Consider the following 19,193-nt stretch of genomic DNA (forward strand, 5'->3'; position numbering starts at 1 on the left):
CACACCACGCCACACGAGACTGACTGCTGAGGAGGAGTCAGAGGGTCTCAGAGGCAACGTGTCCCACCTCTGCCGTGTCACCCCTGGAGGCACCTCCCCTGGAACCACCCTGTCTGGCACGTGTAGGATCAGCACATGAAGCTAGGTATGGAGGGAGAAGGTCCTTCTCCACCCCTTCTGTTTACTGTGTCAGCCTCAAATCCCTCAAAACGTACTCAAGTGAATGAACTCAGGGGCCCTCTTTGGCTACAGCCTGAGCAGTTTACACAGAGAGACAGAGAAAATAAATTTGGTCCATGTTCTGGCCTGACCTTGGCCTGAACCTGAGAAAGTGAATGCCCCTATCACACCAACATGTGTCTGTAGAAGTACAGTAAACACAAATGGGGGTCACTGGCCCTCTCTGTTGTACAGCTCCATGCCAGGAGTCTAGAGTTTTGGGCTGTCCGCCCATGTACTTGTTAATAAATGTCCATTCTCCATCTGTAAAGGAATGTAGACAGGGCATCCTGCCCTACAAAACACAAACTCAGAATAAAACAGAAGGAGAGTCTCGGCTGTGCAGGGATCGCACGTCCACCAGTGTCTTCTCACTGGACTAACCCTGCTGCTTTGGGCCTTGCCTGGGGGACCCCCTAACACACTGCGGTTTCTGTAAGCGTACTCACCTGCCCAAGCCCGAGTCCATCCCTCCTGGAGGAGACAGCTGATGAGTTTGTGAGGCTTCCTCAATACCAGAGGAGGCAGAGGCCTTGTGTAGTTCAGACAGAATGAATCTAGATCTAGACAGGAGAGCCTGGATCCCCCATTGGAGGACTTGTGTTGCTTCTAGGGCTGTACAGGCTCCTTGGCTGCCTAGGCCTTGACTCTATTTGAGATTGACTCTATTTGGGATAGGATTTGGGGATCTCCTTTTTAAATCCTTTATTTTTTGCTTACAACTTTGTGAGCTACGTGTGTTGTCACACTGTGGCTACTGGAAATTCAGCTCCCCCTGGGCCACAAGGACAACGAGCACGCAGCCTGGTGGAGGTCAGCCTTCCTGGGACTGAAAGTTCTGCAAGTCAGGAGGTTGTTGTGCTGTGTGAGGAGCAGAGGAGCCTTCCGCAGAGAAAACTCTGAGCGGCACAAGGGAAAGAACAATAAGTAAATAGAGCAGTACCATTTGCATAGATTTTATTGTGAATGAAAGTTTGCTCACTGGTGTTGTCAGCAGATAAGGTGCAAGAAGCAGTTCTGAGGGAGAGGAAAGCCCATGCGGAAAGGCGGAGCTGGCTGATCCCATGACTTACATCCATGCCCAGGAGCCCTTATTTTCGAGTTGCTTTCATGCTATCTAATCTTCAGCAGATATTTCTACAGCTTCTATTATTGCAGTGACCGGCCGCGGTCTTTTCTAAGAGTGTTGGTGTGAAGACAGAGGGGTGCCAGGAAGGGAGAAAGCGAGGAAGCACTGAATGCAGAGCCAGATTTGTGTCCCATCACCTGGCACAGCACAGGAGAGCTGCTGCCCTCACCAGCCCCGGCCCCACTGCCTCCTCCTGGAGAATTCTTCCATGTGCTGTCAAAATTAAAAAATTGCACCACTTTTTATAGACCTCCCATTCTGTGTCCGCAGGAGATCGGGCTCCCTGGGCTCAGCTCTGAGCTGTGCACGTCTGCGGAGCATGTGGAGGACACAGCTAGCTGCCACCACCGAGGGAGGGCTGTATGGATCCCCAAATAATTACAGCATCACTGAGTCGAGTTGTATAATTTCTTGGCAGTATACTAATTAAAACTAGGTGTTTATACAGAACGCTTATTTAAACTTAAGGCTTATTTAAAAGAATCTACATACTTACAATCACTATATATCACGGCTTTATTGAGGACCACATCTTTCATGCAGATTGAATTCTGAGGCGTTGTTATTAACATAAACGAGCCCACGGCTTTCTGCTCAGGACTGAATACTTCCATTGCATCTGAATCACGCTGGTATTTCATTTCACCATCTAATATTATTTTTGAAATCCTACATTTTTTTCCTCTCTGTACTGTGGCAATTAGGAATGGTTGTGTGTTTACTAGGAGCAGAGTCCAGCAGAGCTGAGTGTTTAATGTGATGAACAGTGTTAGGAGCTAGCAGAAAAGTCAGATGCGTGTCGACACTTATCAAAGCTGTTCTGCTGCTCAGAATGACTGTTCGTGAGACTTGTTTCATGATAAACTTCCCCAGAACACGATGTTACTGGAAAAAAAAGATCCACTCTGAGAAACAGGCAGGTGACACAGTTGAGTCAGCAGCTTGCAACAGTGACAAAGGCTTACGTTCATGAAAATCCCCACTGAACTTTTGTCTTCTGCATGAGTCTATTGCTGCCGTAAAAGCTTTTGCCACAGAAGTGCCCCAGTTCTTGTGTTCTCTTGGTACTGCTTAGCAGAAATCTTCCCACTGCCCCGATGAAGAGGGAGATTCCTGGTCTTGAAAGTTGTTATAGTCACAAAACTTTCCTCTTCCATGAGTGAGTCGCCATGTCGATGTTAGGGACTGCTGGTACTTGCCGGGGGAAATGGTAAACATGGAAAAAGAACAGGCCCTGTGGAAACCAGACAAGCCTACCTCCCGTCCGAGGCTTTAATCACTGAAGTCAAAGCGTTTCCCCGTGCAGAAGCATCTCAGCATTCATAGGTGGAGAGCACCTCATGCTGTGCTTGAAATATCAACTGGATTTAAAAGAGGGCTTTGTGCTTTCCTGCGGACCTTTCTTAGCCTCCTGCAGATGGTCCTGTTGCTGAAAGGAGACGTGCCTTGTGAGACATGGAGACCTCCATGCTGCTTGTTGTGCTGCCCTAATCTCGCTTTCCACCCATCAAGGACTCTGCTCCTTAAGCCTTTACCCTCTTTCTCCTAAATATTAAAATTATTTTCCCGAGTGTCATACCGTATTAAAGCAGAATGAAAATGGGTTTAACAATTGCTGGCATGGGGCTTCTGTACAGCATGTGTGTCACAAATCATGTCACTTTTCAGCAATAGGGCTGCTGCCAGCGGGAGGCTCAGAAATGCTCATGTTAATCAAAAATTTTAATTTCAAATCAAATTGACAGTTTACACATGGTGAGAAATGCTTCTCACCATGTGATATTTCAGTATGCTACACTGGGCAAAATGGGTGCACTTTCCTGTTAAGAATTTTGACTGCTGTATCTGCAAATTTATGGGTTTCAGTGTATTGGGTATGGTGAGTGGTTGATCTAAGGGAGCCCCTTGGAGAATAGGAGACAGAAGGGTTTTCATGCAGCCTGGCACTGGTGAGCTGCTGCTGGCACATGCTGCTGGAGAAATGACAGGTATTCAATAAACATCACTATGGTTAAGGGGAAGATTTAAGGGAGGGAAGGGCTGCGGTGCTATAAACAGGATTTGAAACAAATGTGCTTATTTCAGTCCATGATTAGTCCGAATGCCTAAGTATTCCACACCAGTTTTTAGATATCTTTCCATTTATTGTCACACTGATGTTTTACACTCAACATCAACAGTAGTAGCTACGATATTAATGCTGTAGAACTAACTCTCATTTGAACTAGCACAAAAGCAAGCAAACCCTGCACTTACGTGCCATCCATGACATGGCACTCATCCCTCGGTGTGAAGAGCTGCGGGCTGTGCTTCGGGCATGTGCTCGCAGCGTTGTCTCCTCCAAACCCTCACTTCTGTGAGCTGCTCCCTGCAAAGCCACGGACAGAACCTGGGTGGGAAAACTGCAGCTGATACTTGGGTGGGAGCAAGAGGAGTGAGGACAGGTGACAGAGCACGTGCAGCCATTGCTCTTGGAAAGGGGGCTGATGTGAAAATATGAAAATAAATAACTCCATATTATTATTTTTAAGGAGGCAGTTCTTTCCTTTTAATAACTCTTTTTGTTGTTGGATGCCATAAATATTCCATAATGATCATCCCAGTTAGAGCTCATCTTTCTTACTTCGGAAGGCTTTTGAGGAGCACGTTATTTTACAAGCTGCCAAATGAGCGTGACCATTTGTAATGATTTTTCATCTTTTCTTTAGTATTTGCTTTTTGGATTGAAGACCTGAAACAGAAATATGCTAATTTAAGACATCTGTTGTTTTTCAAACTATAGGCCCCTATCGGTATTAATGCAGTTAATTTATTTATTGAATTGAGTATATGGTGGAGATGGAGATTCTTAGTTTTTATCGTTATATCAAAAAATTGCGTTTAACTGATTTCTCACCCAGATGAGTTTCGAAAAGTAGCCTGCGATGTTAGGAGTCATCAGAAATGAAAACCACACCGCATATCATCGATCTTGGACAGACTTCCATTGTGCAAGGTCCTTAAACATGAACTTGAAGGGCTTTCAGTGTTTCAAGACCATTATCTCCCAGGGAAAGGAGCTATCCTTGTGTCCTCTGCTTGGGCAAAGCCTGACATGATTGATTCCAATCTGTGATCGGTTCATTAAGAGTAATAAGTTGCCATTAATTCCAGTATCTCTGTACTTAGATATAAAATGAGCTGTGTCTCCTAAGAGCTGAGGCTGCTGTGGACCCTTGCAGGTGGTGCTGGTGACACAGCCAGGCTGGCACCACATTTGCTCAGGTCCGCCTGTATTAATTTGCAGCCCAGATGACACATACTGAAATAATAATGAGGTGTTGCTGTTATTAAGGATTCCAAAATGCCGTGAGCGTGAAAGGCTGTGCGCAGTGAGACGTTCCACGTGGGTTCCCCTTCTCATCCATAACACTCGTCGTCGTGTGCGGGTGGACCCGGTGCAGGCATCACCCAGAGCACAGCATGCACACCGAGCAGGGCTGAGCAGCAGCACCAGGCAGAGGAAGCCAGCAGCAGCTCTGAGTTTTCCTGTCTGCTATATACAGACCATTTATCTTTTTTTTTTTTAAAAAAAAAAAGGCAAATAATTTAGCAGTGGTTTTGCATACTGTGAAGGGTTAACAAAACTTTCATTATCACACTCTATTAAGCCAGGACCAGGAAACAATTTCTAATCAACACTCTGATCTGGGCAGGGATTGTGCAGTCTTTTGTAGGAGGCCTCAGATCTGTGTTCTCTATTCTCACATGCTCACTTCCAGCTGTTGTCATTGAAATCCCACATAATCTCCCCGGGTCAAAGGGCAGTCATCCATGACTGCCGCTGTTAGGAGGTTATGCTGATTTCTGTTGTCAAATATTGGCCCTTTTCTCTTTCAATCACTCCCATTCTACTTTTTTTAACAAGAAAGATCCAGCCTAGAATTGTATTACATGACTTTAAAGTCTTAAAAGTGTTCCTCTATTGTACTGACACGACATGCCCTGGACGGTCTAATCCATTCTGCCATGGCCACAAAGAAAGTTCTGGTGCTTCTTAAATCCTCCTCCAGCACCAGGTAGGTGAGCCAGAGAGAGCAGAGCCGGCGTTCCGCGAGGGCCAGTTATTTCCTAGGAAAATGTGTCATTTGTCCAAGATGAGCTGTTGCTGTGGCATTAAAATTAAATCAGAAGTAACAAGCTGAAATGCAAGTGGGAGTGTTTGTCGGGGGAAAAAAGAGGTTTCGGTCCCACAATTAATGTATTATGTCGTGCTTAACTCTTCTATAAAAAGTCTATGAATTAAAAATGTGGTATAATCTACCACTAAAGGTTTATCCTGTACAAATTTGAGGAATGCATTTGGTACAAAGCAATTTAAATGAGGCTAGTGTGCTGGCTCTGGAGATCTGTATATGGGGTCTGTAAGGAAATGCAGATTTCGTCACAGCTACCTTTCCTACCAAGGGTACCACTTCATGGTGCCTTCCGTCTGAGCCAGAGGGGTGTGAGCTTGGACAGAGCCCTGCAGGCTTCAATCCCCACAGCGTTTCAAATACAAAGCAAGCTGCACTAGCACTTGGGCAACGGCTGCTCGCTGCTGGGGTGCCCCCAGCCCCGCATGCCTGCTCTGCAGGGAGTGGGGAGGTGGGTGCATCCAGAAGTGTCCCTGTGTGCTCCCTGTGTGTGCACATGGACATATCCCAAAGTGAGTGCATCTTGCTCCCTGTGTGTGCTCAAGAACACCTCATCATGCCCAGGGCTGTGCTTCTCGAAGGGAGTGCAGACCCTGCGGCTGCCGTGCCCCGGTCAGCCCATGCTTAATAAACTCCCCTCCCAATTAAGCAGAGTATTAATGTTATGAAGGCCTTGACTGACGTAGATATATTCCGTCTTCTGCTTTCTGCTGCGGAATGCAGATTAGGACTCTCTGTGTCACTCACAGGCTCCTCACCAGTGCAGCTGTGGAAGAGCTGATCTTTTGGGAGTCCTCGGGGTGATCCGGGTTCCCTCTGATAACGTCCCCTCTCTCAAGGCCTGCGTGTGCTGTGTGATACAGACATTAATTTTCTAATCAATACTATTGCTCCACATTGTTTGTGAAACATGGGATTATCTAGATAGAGGATAAAACCAAAAGGAATCGAGTTGCACTTTGAGCAGAGAGGGCTTTTCTTTTAATCAGGCATTTGGTTAAGATAATAGGCTTGAGACCCTAATTGATTATTACTATTTTAAGTTTTGAAGATGGCTACGTATCGTGAGGTGCCAAACATAAAAAGGCTTTAGAAATTGTTTTGCTGCTAGTTTGGGGGACTTGCCATGTAATTTCAAACTACGGACAATGAATTGGTTTCCCAAAAAGCCGTTCTCCAAAGCTTAGTGCATTTTTCCTTGGACTGCAGAGGAAGAGGAGTAACGGGATTTGGACTTTTTCATTTTCAAAGGCTTAACTCTTCCCCATTATTCTTTAATTTCGGGTTTCTGGAAACCAGCTGTATCTCTCTTTAGCAAATACCTTGCATATTTACGGTGCAATCTAACTATTTTGTAATGAAAATAGTATTGTTGGATTACACAAGAAGACCTGCTGATTAAATAACAATAATACCTTGAGCACCTTGAAAACATCTTCTGATATTCAATTAAGTAACAATAACCCCGTGAACTTTAACCTGTAGACCATATTCAGACCTTCTACATAAAAGTAATTGCATCAGTCATGATTTTCTCAAGCTACAACACAAGCTCTTGATTGGTAGATCAACGTCTGAGACTCCTTTTTGCAGCATTAATTGGGAAGGCAGACAATACTCTCCCTGTAAACTAGATTTTAGGAGGAAGGTTAGTTGCCTTTGTACACGTTTACTCATTGAAATAGGAATGTTTGCTTAATAATTCAAAACAAATAGCATTAGACAACAAGTCCTAATCCTGATGTCTCCTCTGCCAGTGTAAATTAGGAGAAAATTAGGTGAAACTTCATTTGATCAGTGTAGAAAGACTTGTTTAAAATTTCTTTGAGATCAGAATTAAGGCTCCAGCAATTCAAGCCTTTTCTTCTGGCTCTTTTACTGGGATCTAAGAGAATATGTAAATCGCATTATGAATTTTCTTCCCAATTAAAGCAGTCATCAAGATGTGTAAAGATGGTTTTCATGTTTCACTTGTTACCATTGTATTGCATCGTATTTGCATGCTATATCAAAAGTGTTCTCGGGTAGTGCTGTGTGTTTATTAGTCGGTATCCCGATCTGCTTGATTCAGCTTGGTCTTATGAGACGGGGCTTTTTTCCCCGACTTCTTCTTGGGGAAAAGAAAAAACCATCCTCAGGAGCCAAAGTGAGGTCTTGTGTAATGACGTAACTCCTGAGGGACTGGACTTGGGTTGAAAGCAAAGATTCAACAATATCCTAAAGTACCCGGCTAGCTTTGTCAGCCCATCTTTCTTTGTCAGCCCGGATAAGCGTGTGCTTTAGTCAAACACGGGAATAAAATGAAGCGCATGCCGGAGCTGCTTTGCTGAGTCAGGGCTGCCTCGGCTACCCAGGTGTCTTAATTTATACCCAGAATTTCAGTGAATGGGCTCCGGTAGTTTGTTATAATGTGAGTAAAAATTCTCTCATCCTCATTTTGAACACCTGCTCTCCTACCAAAACGTGACCGTCGCACAAAACTAGAGATAACCAGATCACATACAGCAATTTCCATGTCCTATCTTTGGGATATTTAGCAAAAGTATCACCGTGCACATCTTTCAGCAAAGTGCTGTGTGAAAAGTAAATCTTGCAAGCTCTCAAGATGTTTAATCATCTTTTCAGTAAAGGAGCTCTTTAATGCTCACATCTGCATATGTAATTGCTTGTCTTTACCTATTTTTTTCCTCACTCAGAGTGAAGTGGCACAAGCAAATTGGTATGGTTTTGCATTTTGACCTTTGTTAATGGGTGCAAAATGTTTCCTTTCCATATTTTGTCAATCCTGCTAGCACCCAGCCATTCTTCTTTGACTTGTCTAGCTTCTTTATCACAATTCGCTCGTTCTCTTCTTGCACTGTTATCTCTGCTCAGCAAAACCTGCAGTCTTAGGCCTGGATTTTGCAATCTGAACCAGACAGGCAAGTCTCTAAACTTTCATGGAGTTCTACTGAACTGCAAATTCAGAGACCAGCCATCCATCAGAATGAGTTCAAGACACAACTCTTAGCCAAGGGCATCGCATCTGTGGGTATCGAGGTATTATAAATGATTGGCAAAACGAGTCCCTGATTTCCTAATGTTTATAAGTAAACAACAAGTGGCAGAATTGTGAAACCCACCTTTCATTTGTGAAATGTTTATTTTCAGCACTGAAGGATGAAAATCTAACCACTCTAGTTAGCTGCTGTTGTTTAATGATTACTATTACGTGAACGCACATAAGAAATGCTCCTACAGAAATCAGCAGACATTTTTGGTATACTCAGCAAAATAAAATGTTATGAATAATAGGAGTTAGCAGGTCCAAGCTAACTTAATCAATTTTTCTCATACACAGGGGGACCCTGAGAGGTAGAGTGTATTGAAAGCCATTCTGCTGCATTTTCAAGCCTGGTTTTGCCTGGGCTTGCTAAATTCAGGTAGCGGGGATAGCCGTGCTACAGTTTTTACTGCATGATTACAACGGGCTCTAGGCTTTCCCTTATATAAATAAGCCAACGGTCTCAGCGTAGCTGGGATTTATTTTTACCTGTTTAAATCCCACCTTCACTCGTCGTGTGCTAGGAACCTGCCTGAGAGATGCAGGTGGAAGTGGACACCGGAGCAGCGCCAATATGGTGCACCACGAAAAAAACAACACGTGACAGATGTTCGTAGCACTGCTGAATGCACTTCTGGAAGTTGCTCAGATACCATCATGATGAGCACAGTGTGAGAAGTTACACAGCATAGACTGGCTTCCCTGCGAAGGGCTCTGCGGAGTAGTAAGCGTCCTGGCCCCCATCCAGCAAGGCACTTAAGCATATGCTTAATTTTAGGCACATGAGTGGTTTCAGTGAAGACCTAAGAGAATTATTTTTAATTCACAGATCATTTAATTCAATAGGCAGGTCTGCTGCAGCATATGAAAAGTAGGTCTTCATATTAAAAATACTCGGGAAATTGTCAATGAGCAAACATTGTGTACGGCCAGCAACCGTCTCTAAAAAGCAGAATGATGTAGTCATCACCTTTATTGCGGTAAAATACAAAGCAGATGAGGCAAAGGCATTTACAATTATCTGAGAGCTCTTTCTAAGTGGAAAATAAGGAAAAATAAAAGCTTGTAGGAACGCTTTCTCATTTCAAGAAGAGAAAAATTTATTCTCTTGCTGTAAATAAAAACCTTGTTTGCAGATTGAGGAATTTGTTTGTGTTGAATTTCAGCATCAATTTCAATATTTTATAGTACATTTATCTACAGCTGGAGCATGACAGATTTGTGTATATTTATATGTTTGTGTACATAATACATATGTATATACACATACACAAGGATGCCCAGAGATATACATATACACAGTCTGAGAACTCATCGTTATTGCTGAAGTATAAAAACGTGCCTGATGCAGAAACTTGTCTCAAGTCTGCTAGCTTAAGCAACTGCGTTCATCTGGCACCGAGGAGCCTCTCGGAAGTGGGGCAGGGTCTGTCTGCCAGGGTGCAGATTTACTGGGGGCTGGGAGAGCCACTGACCTCCCCCAGGGCCTCCCCGAGCCTTTCCCTGACCCCAACCCATCACCCTCTGCAGTCCCACACACAAGGTGCCTTCCTCGTGCTTCACGTTCTGCAAGAGGAAATGGCAATGAGACGTGTTTCTTTGGAAACAACCCCAAAAGAAAGGCAAAAAGCAAACTTGCATTAGTCCTACGGCTCTGCTCGGTTTGAGGAGGTGGGCAGGTATTGCTGCACAGTGCGATGTAGTGAACGTAGGGAAATCCTGGTGCATCTGACAAACAATTAACAGTGGAGCAGATGGTGCCCCTGCAAAACATTCAATAATATATGTGTGCTTGTTGTGGAATCAGTGACTCTAAGTAGGACATCCTTAAAAGGTACGCCACTTATCCCGCGGGCAAGCAGGACTTTACAGTCCTTTTAATAATCTCTTTATCCTGCGATTTCTCCTTTGACCCTGATTTCAAAAGCAGGAGGTCAGCCTGGCCTCGCCGCAGCCTCTCATCGAGGTCCAGCGACGCCCCGCGTGAACCGCTGCAGCCCACTCGCACGCCTACCCTGGGCAGCAGCCTGGAAGCTGCTCCTTTTGTCATTGATCATAGCCGTGAAAATTAAATGAACATTTGGTGGTAGACATGTTTTCAGAGAAGAAGGAAAATAGTGTTATGCAAAGTGTAATAACATTTTGATACCGAGCGTAGAGGCATTCTGTGCACAGGGGGGGCAAGCGTGGACGTGTGCACCCCAGTTCCTAAAGACAACCCCGAGTTCCAGCTTAATGCTTTTCCTATAAAGAGACTTGTTGGTTTTTTTTTTTTTTTTTTTTTTTTATGAAAGCTTGTTTTAAATGTTAGATTTGCTTGGTGGTAAGGGCGTTCGTTTAATTTTTTTTTAAGATCTCCCCAGTGTAACCTTAGAAAATGAAGAGTACATCTTTAAATCTTGTTTTCTTTGAATGAATGGGTAGATAATCCTGATCAGATGTTTCTTTAGAGAATAATGTTTAAAACGATTATGGAACTTAGCTGTCCTGTCTGTTTCCTAGGTACAGTATTTTCATTTCTATTGTGAAGTCATTAGGGGTCATCCGAGGTAACCGTTTATTAAAATAGTCCTCTTTTGTTTCAGATTTCCTGTTGAGATGCTTTAACATGTAAAAATCTCCCTGCTGATGTGTCATGTTAGCTTTCCTAACCTCTAGATAGAAACCACAAAGCAGCCTACGTAGCTGTATGACTAGTTACCCACCTACATAAACAATAATTACTGCTAAGTGGGAAATTAGATGTCACATTTTAAGTGTAAATGCAAGCAAAGTATTTGAGAATACTGTCATTAAATGCTTAAAGCTAATCGCAGTTCTCTCACTCTGTTTGTTTTGTAGGACATTTGGGCTTCCAGGACAGTTTTGTCACATCAGGTGTTTTCAGTGTGACCGAGCTAGTAAGAGTCTCACAAAGTAAGTATCATCTGGTGGCTGTTTTGTGTGGTTTCTGCAATCCCAGTTTTCTTCTCTGGTTCTTTATTATGCCCCTTCCCCAATTCAGAAACAGTGTCAAAAATTGAGAGTCTCTTCTCCCTGCTTCTCTCTGGGGGACACTGTTTATGTGCTACATCTTTTAATGTGGGAAAATAAAAGTGTATAGATTAAGAAGCATATGAAAAAAAAGAAAGTGCTGCAAAGTTGCATATGCAAGTTGGTAAGCTTATCTGGTACTCAGCTGAAAATGGGCGGCCTCTGTGTGAGAGTGCAGAGAGATGCGTGCACAGGTCAGCTTGCTGGTGGATCTCCTACAGGATCCAAAACTCTGTGTTCACCAAACCTGATCATTTGTGTGCTTCAGCCAGGAATTTTTCATGCCATTTCTCCACATTCTGTTCATCCATTCCATGTGTACTGTACACCTGGAAACTGATGAACTTGTAAGTAATGCCAACAACTACCATCTGAAGATCTGGGATTTCAGTTGCTCGGGGGCATAATTCTTTAAGTTCCCAAGACCTGCATTTTCCCTTAACTGTATGGAATTCTATCTTGCAGAAGGATTTGTTTTTTGACCTTTAAAGAATGCTAATGCCCCCAGCATGAATGACACACTGCAGCATGATCATTACAGGCTTGTCAATACTCACTAACAACAGTGAATTAAGAGTACCTGTCACCACCTTGTTCCATTGATCAAAGGCGCATTGATCGTATTTTGCTATGACATAATCCAGATAGTCCAAGGAGAGAACGTGGACAACCTCTTGCAGAGAGACCGCTGCTGAAGCAGGGCTGTAGGTACCAGTCCTCTGGGGATCTTCTCTGCAGCCATGCAAGAGATTGTCAACAAAGCATTGTCACGATTGCCACTGCTCTAGGAAAACCACTCGACTGCGTGTCCCTTTCATACCTTAGGTTTGTAACCGATCCATTCAGTACAGCCAGTGATAAAAACGATTCTCCTAGATAGCAGGAATATTTGAATATGCAGCTCTGAACATGCAGTTAAGATTCTGGGGCTGGAATCTAACTGGCACAACCCCAGCAATGAAGCTGTGGTTTTGAGTCAGAACACCGAGTTTCTGTAAGGATTTTCCTGTTTTATTTCCTCTTTCGGAAAGGCTTGCACTCCCTTGTAAATTGGCTTTGTAGTCAGAAATAGGAAGCTGCAAGAAAAGCACGAACAGTGGGAGATATGTGGGTGTGAGAGGTATATGGACAGGAGAGAGAGACAGAGTAAAATTTGAAGCTATTTATTCTGAGTTCTCTTCCCTGAGAACTGGTGGGAGTTTTGTTAGAAGGACCAAGTCAGGAGGACTCAGAAGTTTGTAAACAGTTCACTTACTGCAGTGCTTAAACAGGCACTTTGACATCTAACTTGCTGCACTACATGCACTGCCTTGCTGGTACCTGCAGCCATGGTGGACAAAACCACGTTCTCTCCGGTTGCTGAATGCCTTCCTGTCATGTCACTTTACTCCAGTGCAACAACATGAGGCTTTTGAAGCCCAAAGGATTCTCCCTCCCCCCCTGTAAGGCATCCCACTTCACCACAATCTTATCTTCACCGTAGGAGCACTACACAGCAGAACTGCCTCTGGATTCTGTCAGCCGTGCTTCATGTGTGCAGGGGACAGGGCTGCTAGAGAAGTGCACTGCTTCAGGACTTAGAGCCATCCTGATCCCAGCCCCCCTGCGAGTTTGGCACTGACCTCACAAGAGTCATGTTTCCTGCTTATTAGTTTTCCAAGATATTTTATTGTAACTAAACTAAAACATCATGCATCAAAAATCCTAGCATTCAACATCTTTTGCAAACAAAGTATGAACTGTGTCTGAGACATTCCCTCTGCTTGCCATTGAAATGCACCGCCTCCAACGCATAGGGCAACTGCACACAGACAGAGCAGGACAGGCATGAGCTTCATCTAAACTAAAAAGGGGTGACGGTAGTCAAAATAAAAAGATCCAGCTCTTGTCTGCCCCAGGCATGGGGGTTTGCACTCTTTTTCAGGGGGTCTTTAATAATCCTGGGAGGTCAAGACCTCCGTTTTATACCCTGTCCACAAGCCAGCACCTCTACCAAAAATAGTGTCCCCAAAGCATATCGGGATAGCACTTCAGAACTGACTCAGAGGGAAGAATGCCAGCAACTGATTTAGCTGCATTGCTTTTGATAGCACCCTGGATTTTCCTTGGAGATGCCCCAGACATGTACTGACCAGCCGTAACCTTGTTTACTTTGTGAGGTCTGAGAAGTCCACAGACTGACATACCATGGCTACCCAGTAGGATATGTTTAGTGTAGAGTCTAGCAACAAATTCCCAGCAAAGTCAGTATGAATTTGCATGCTAATATTCGAAGAATAATTTAACATAATGGAGCAACAAAGTAATTGCTGCATATTTGCCTAAATTGGCATGTAAGGGCTTTTAAAGAGTGTGCTTTTCAATATAACTCTTGCTGGGTGGTTTATGTATTCCCATGTCTTCATTTGAGACCAGTTCATGAGTCATGCTGGGGAGCTCAGCTTATGAGCAGCCATTATCCAGACCCACCGGCAGCTATTAAGTCTGTAGTTTGAGCAGTTGAAATGTCCTCGGTCCATTCCCCTGGCTTTTACTTTGAAAAAGTCCTTGCATCTTTAAAACCATGGTGGCTAGGGAAGCAACAAACCTGCCTGTGCATAGCAGCCCCCATGTTTAGTCTCTGCTGTCTTTTCGTGCGCTCCGTGTTTGCTTTCCAGAGGTCATCTTTGTGCGTGCCTATTACCATTATTCTTTCCATGCTTGCTTTTGATAATACAATGATAGAAATATGTGATTTCCCACGGTTTTAGCTGGCCTGTGTCTTGCTGCTGATATCTAAAGTTACTCTTCGGAAATATTGTTGGGAGCAATTTATGTACCAGGTTTGTTTAGTAAAGTTCCCAGAGTTGAGCATGGCAAGGAGTCTAACGTAGGAGGCAGTTGTCTCAGTCATGCAAATCTGGGGAATTAATTAATCAAGCGAAAGGTCAGCTGTTACCGTTGTCTATCTTAACTATCAGTGCTGATCGTCACACTTTCTGTGAGCTATTGAACCAGTCTAGACTGCTTTGGTAACAGAAGCCTGCTTTCTTCAGTCCTGGTGGTGGAGATTTTCTTTCAACATGCTACCCAGCTACTGAATCTTGCAGAGCCCTGTAAAATAGAGAAAGTAGATCACACATGTTCGTCTGAAAAGCAGCTCGTTCTCTCTCCATCCGATCTGCTGTGGATGTTGCAGACCAAGCTGTCAGCTCTCTTACACTATTAGCAGACAGAAGGTGTGAGCAGCTTTGGAGGTGTTGTCGGTCCACCCCAGATACCCTTCATAGAATGGAGAAATTCGTTCTCCCATCTCTAGAGAGGACTGGGCTGACACCAGCATTCTCGGAAGCAGAAGAGTTGAAGATGTTCATCTCTGTGGATTGAGCAGCCTGTTGTTGACCAAGCAAACCCTGTGTGCCCTGGCTAGGAAAATACCTACATGGCATGGGGAAGGCCCTCTGCGAGAGGTGCCGGCTGGGAACTTGGTTTCTGCTATTGGCTTACGGTCCCGTTGGGTGGGAGCCTGTGCTTGGCAGAGGCTAGGGGGCCGGGGCAGGGTTAGTCTCCCTTAGACTGAGTCTGCACCATGTGCTCTTGTGCAGAGAGCTGCTGGGAAGATCTCCTCCCTTGGAGGTCCTTCAGGCAGCCAGATAAACTGCGCTGCCCAGGATGTGAAGAAAGATTTAGGATTTATGAACATTCGCTAGAGCCAAATGAAACATATTTGTTTTGTGCTGTGTTATTTGTCAAAATGACATCATTCCTCATGCTGATAAACAAGGGAATTCTAACTGCACCCTGGACTGAAAATGCCACGCTTTGAGTTTTAAGGCGTTAGCTGTGAGCAGTGAGAAGCTGCACAGAGCAAGTGGGGTGACTCCTAGTCCCTGTAATGAGCCAGGTCAACCACAAGCACACAAGCATACATACAAGTTGCTTACCACTTCTGTATAAACACAGAAATGGTTCCACTAATTATCCTTGGAAGTTATGCTAATTCTAGAGGTAAGAGGTGATTTTGTGGCCAAGGCATTTTGAGGAGCCGGGGATCCTGCAGCACCGAAGCTGCTGGCGCAGCGAGTGCCAGGCTCGAGGCAGCCGCGCTGTGGTTAGCGGCTGCTGCAGCGGAGCCGAGCATTCATGGAGCACTGAGCCAGGCCCTGGCAGGCAGCAGGAGGCAGCGAGCTCCCTGGCTGGGTGCTGCTGGCGGGGGCTGAAGCTGGTCTCACTGCCACACGGGCACACGCGTGCAAGAAGTGAAAGTAATTGCTGCCACTCCCCACACGGAGCGTGGGTGCAGCGGAGGAAACACGATTTCCTCCCACCTCTCATCAAGAGGCCAGGCACAGCCAAAACAAATCGTGGGGAATGTTCTGCCAGCCCCACCACGAGGTGCAGGGTCCGGGCCAGGCAGGGCTGAGAATGGCCGTGAGGACACTGCTGCCTTCCCGCAGCCTGGGAGGGGAGAAACTTTCCTGCGCAGAGATCCCAGCGCTGAGCGCGTGAGGGAAAGCCAGGGCATCATAAAACAGCTCTCGCTCAACAGCAGCCTGTATGTTTTCTGCTATACTAAGCATTACACCAGTGAAGGTTGTTAAAGAAGTCAGCAGCACAAAAATTAACATTTAAAAAGATACTCTATATTCCTTAGCAAAGCACTGCTATCCCAAATATTCTCTTTGGGCTTGGCTATGAGAGGAAGAAAAAAAGATTATAATAAAAAATAGACTGCAGGCATAGAGTGAACAGTTACCGTGACCTTGCCTTTTGTATGCCATTACACAATTCAATGGCAGTCCACTCAAACCTTGCTCTCGATCAATATCCTATTAAAGCAGCACAAAAAGTCTCTATAAACTTAGTGGTTAGCTATGTTTATAAATGGAACTCAGCATAATTAGATGGTCAATAGCAGGCTGTACTTGTAATTTTAAAATGAACATCACACATTTCATATCTGTTGTATTCAGCCCAGTCTCTTTGTATCTAACGGTACGGTGTGCAGGAGACAATGCCTTGCAAAAAAAAAAAAAAAGGGAAAACAGATCCCCTTTCCTCTCTGCATCAGCAGTGCAGTGTGTTTCCCTTTGTTTATGGAGTCACAACACAGGAAAAAGTTTATTAGTCAAATGTCATGTTTCTCCCATTTAACCTTAAACACATTATCACTTTGCTGCAGTGTTACACGTGTAATGATCTTAGTCATATCCCAGCCCTTCATAAAAATAAATACGTAAAGATGGAAAAAAGAGAAGCTAAATATTAACATGACTAAAAGAGAGTGCCATGTTCCAAGGAAGACAAATGCCAGCCTGGCTGGTTTTATTTAGTGGGTTTCCTGTTCTCTAATTTAATAAATTTTTCAAAATAAATATTCCAATTGAGTTAAGTCAGAGGGCTTTTTGTTAATTTCTCTGTTATTTTTCTTGACGTTTTGGGCGAAGATCTGAGCTAACAAGCTGGCAGCGAGCGAAGGACTGGCAGCGGGGGGGGGGGAGGTGCGGCAGCCCGGGGCTGGGATCGGCCACAGGGGAACCCCCGCACGCTGCCCTGTGGGGTGAGCCAGGCCTGCCCCTGACACAGGGCCTTCCTGTGGGGCCAGCAGCCTCCCCAGCCCTGCACACATCTGCGGTGCGAAGGGAAGAAGGGTCCTTCCTCCAGCAGCCCCTGCACCCCACCAGGCCGCGGCCCTGGGTCAGTCATGGAGGTGGAGACCATTGTTCGTACTGAAACTTCTGACATCTTTTCCTGTTTGGGAGATGTTCTTGAGCTATCAGGAGGTCGCTTTGCTGCACAGCATTTGTTAGGACGGAGGGAAGCCTGTTTTTATTGTCAGTGAAGCAGTGAGTGGAGCAGGCCCCACTGCCCGCTGCTGAAGTCCCATGCAGGAGGCCCGAGGTGCTGCCCAGCTCCAAGACTAGAGCTGAGACACAGAGCTCACAGCTTTCAGTCCTCAGCCCTCCAGCACTAAAACCTCTGCATAGGAGCTCTGCTGTTGTGGGGCAGGGGTGGGGGTTGTTCCGTAACCCTCAGGTTGCACACAGGCTCTCGCATGAGGCAGCGTGGTTCGGCCTTTGGTAAGGAAAGAATCCTTCATATTTGCTACTTTGTGCGTTAGCAACACCCTGGTTCTACCCCACAGCTCTTCTGGAGGTGCATCTTACTTCCATTTAGGACCAGTGTGAGTTTGAGCAGAAACGTCTGGGATCTGGGCAGAGAGGGATAACAGAGGGAGGTGAGAGGAAGCACAGAAGCATTATCCAGATAACGTTTTTTCTTCTGTATCTATTTGGAATAAAGCTGCTTCATGAATCTTGCAGTGGTTAGGAACATCACTGTGCCTCTGAAAAAAAAAAAAAACAGTGCTTTGATTTGGTGCTTCCCTTCTTACGTTTGGGAAAAAAGTATGTGTCACCAGGAAGTTAGGCTTCGGTAGGCAGAGGGTGCAGAGGAACCGAGCAGCGAAGGGTTTGCAGAGCAGAAATCTATTTGGCAAGGAAGTTGCTGAAAACTGTGGAGTAGATGCTGCAGAGAGTACCTTTATGATTGATTTCCATTCAAGTCAGACTGACTGCAGTGTGGTCATTTTTCTAACCCATAACTGCTCACACTGCAGCAGTCTGCTATCTGCAGGGTGTCTGAATTATAGCAGTCCATGTCCGTGTTACCTTTTACACAAATTACTTACACTGGTTTCTTTTTCCATGCAAATTCATCAGTTTTACAGCCTCTTGTAGCTGCTGTCAGGAAACTGTTGCAGAAAGCACAAATTGATAAAATGAGTTAATTTTACTGCGCTTAATTTTTCTTTCTTTTTGTTAACACACCCTCTCATATACCCACTGTACGGGAAGCATGCGATAGTTAAGGGAAGATAACAAAGGGTTTGAGTGTTCTTGTCATAAATTACTTCCCAACTTCACTCCTTTTAATGGTCATTCCAGGTTTTTTCAAGTTTTAATAGCGTTGTGTATTTTCCATCTCATGCTTTTAAAAGTCCGTGGCTATCCAGGCTGTTCCCTTTCTGTCTCAATGACGTTCTTAAAAGATCCTTGCCAAACAACAACTAATTGTCTTGTGGGGATGATGAGGCAGCTGCAAAGCTACATTATTCCTCTGTCAAATCTGACACTGTGAGCTCCTTAAGTCTTGGGGTGAAATACTGGCCCCATTACAGTCAATGGCAGCACTCCCAGAAGGCCTGCGTTTCAGCCCAGACATGTTCGCTGGGCGATACGAGCTATCCTGTCTTCATTTCCTCACTCCTGCCCCACTGGAGTGAAAGATTTTTTTGTCTTTGAAAATGGGCCAGGTTCTCAGACCAAAGATTAAACTTGGCTCAGCATCTTTGTGTGGCATTGAGACTGCTTTGCCTTTGTTGCTGTGCATCGGGGCTCTCAGACAATACGTTCCAGGCCAAACTTGTGCTTTTTATTGTGCAGTATGTCCTTTTTCAGATGTCTCTGAGATGTGAGAAAAAATCATGATCTGTAATAGTCAGCTTCCCAAGTTGCTTTATCCTGCAGATAGCACTGGGACAGCAATAGCGGCTATGTGTCTGCATGCCGTATAGTTGCATTTTTTGGTGAAATGCATTATCCATTGACTTTAA

At 44.8% G+C, this 19,193-nt stretch overlaps 1 protein-coding gene across 1 annotated transcript in view; it reads left to right on the forward strand.

Annotated features, from left to right (window-relative positions):
* NFIA (nuclear factor I A) overlaps positions 1-19,193 on the forward strand; it is a gene marked incomplete at its 5' end in the record, with an annotated part of 233,391 nt that overhangs the window by 134,444 nt on the left and 79,754 nt on the right. The window contains one exon of the mRNA XM_021405038.1: positions 11,408-11,482. Within this exon, the coding sequence (XP_021260713.1) occupies positions 11,408-11,482 (75 nt within the window). The remainder of the gene's footprint in view (positions 1-11,407; positions 11,483-19,193) is intronic.

The sequence above is a fragment of the Numida meleagris genome, chromosome 7 (genome assembly GCF_002078875.1).
Source record: "Numida meleagris isolate 19003 breed g44 Domestic line chromosome 7, NumMel1.0, whole genome shotgun sequence".
Classification (NCBI taxonomy): domain Eukaryota; kingdom Metazoa; phylum Chordata; class Aves; order Galliformes; family Numididae; genus Numida; species Numida meleagris.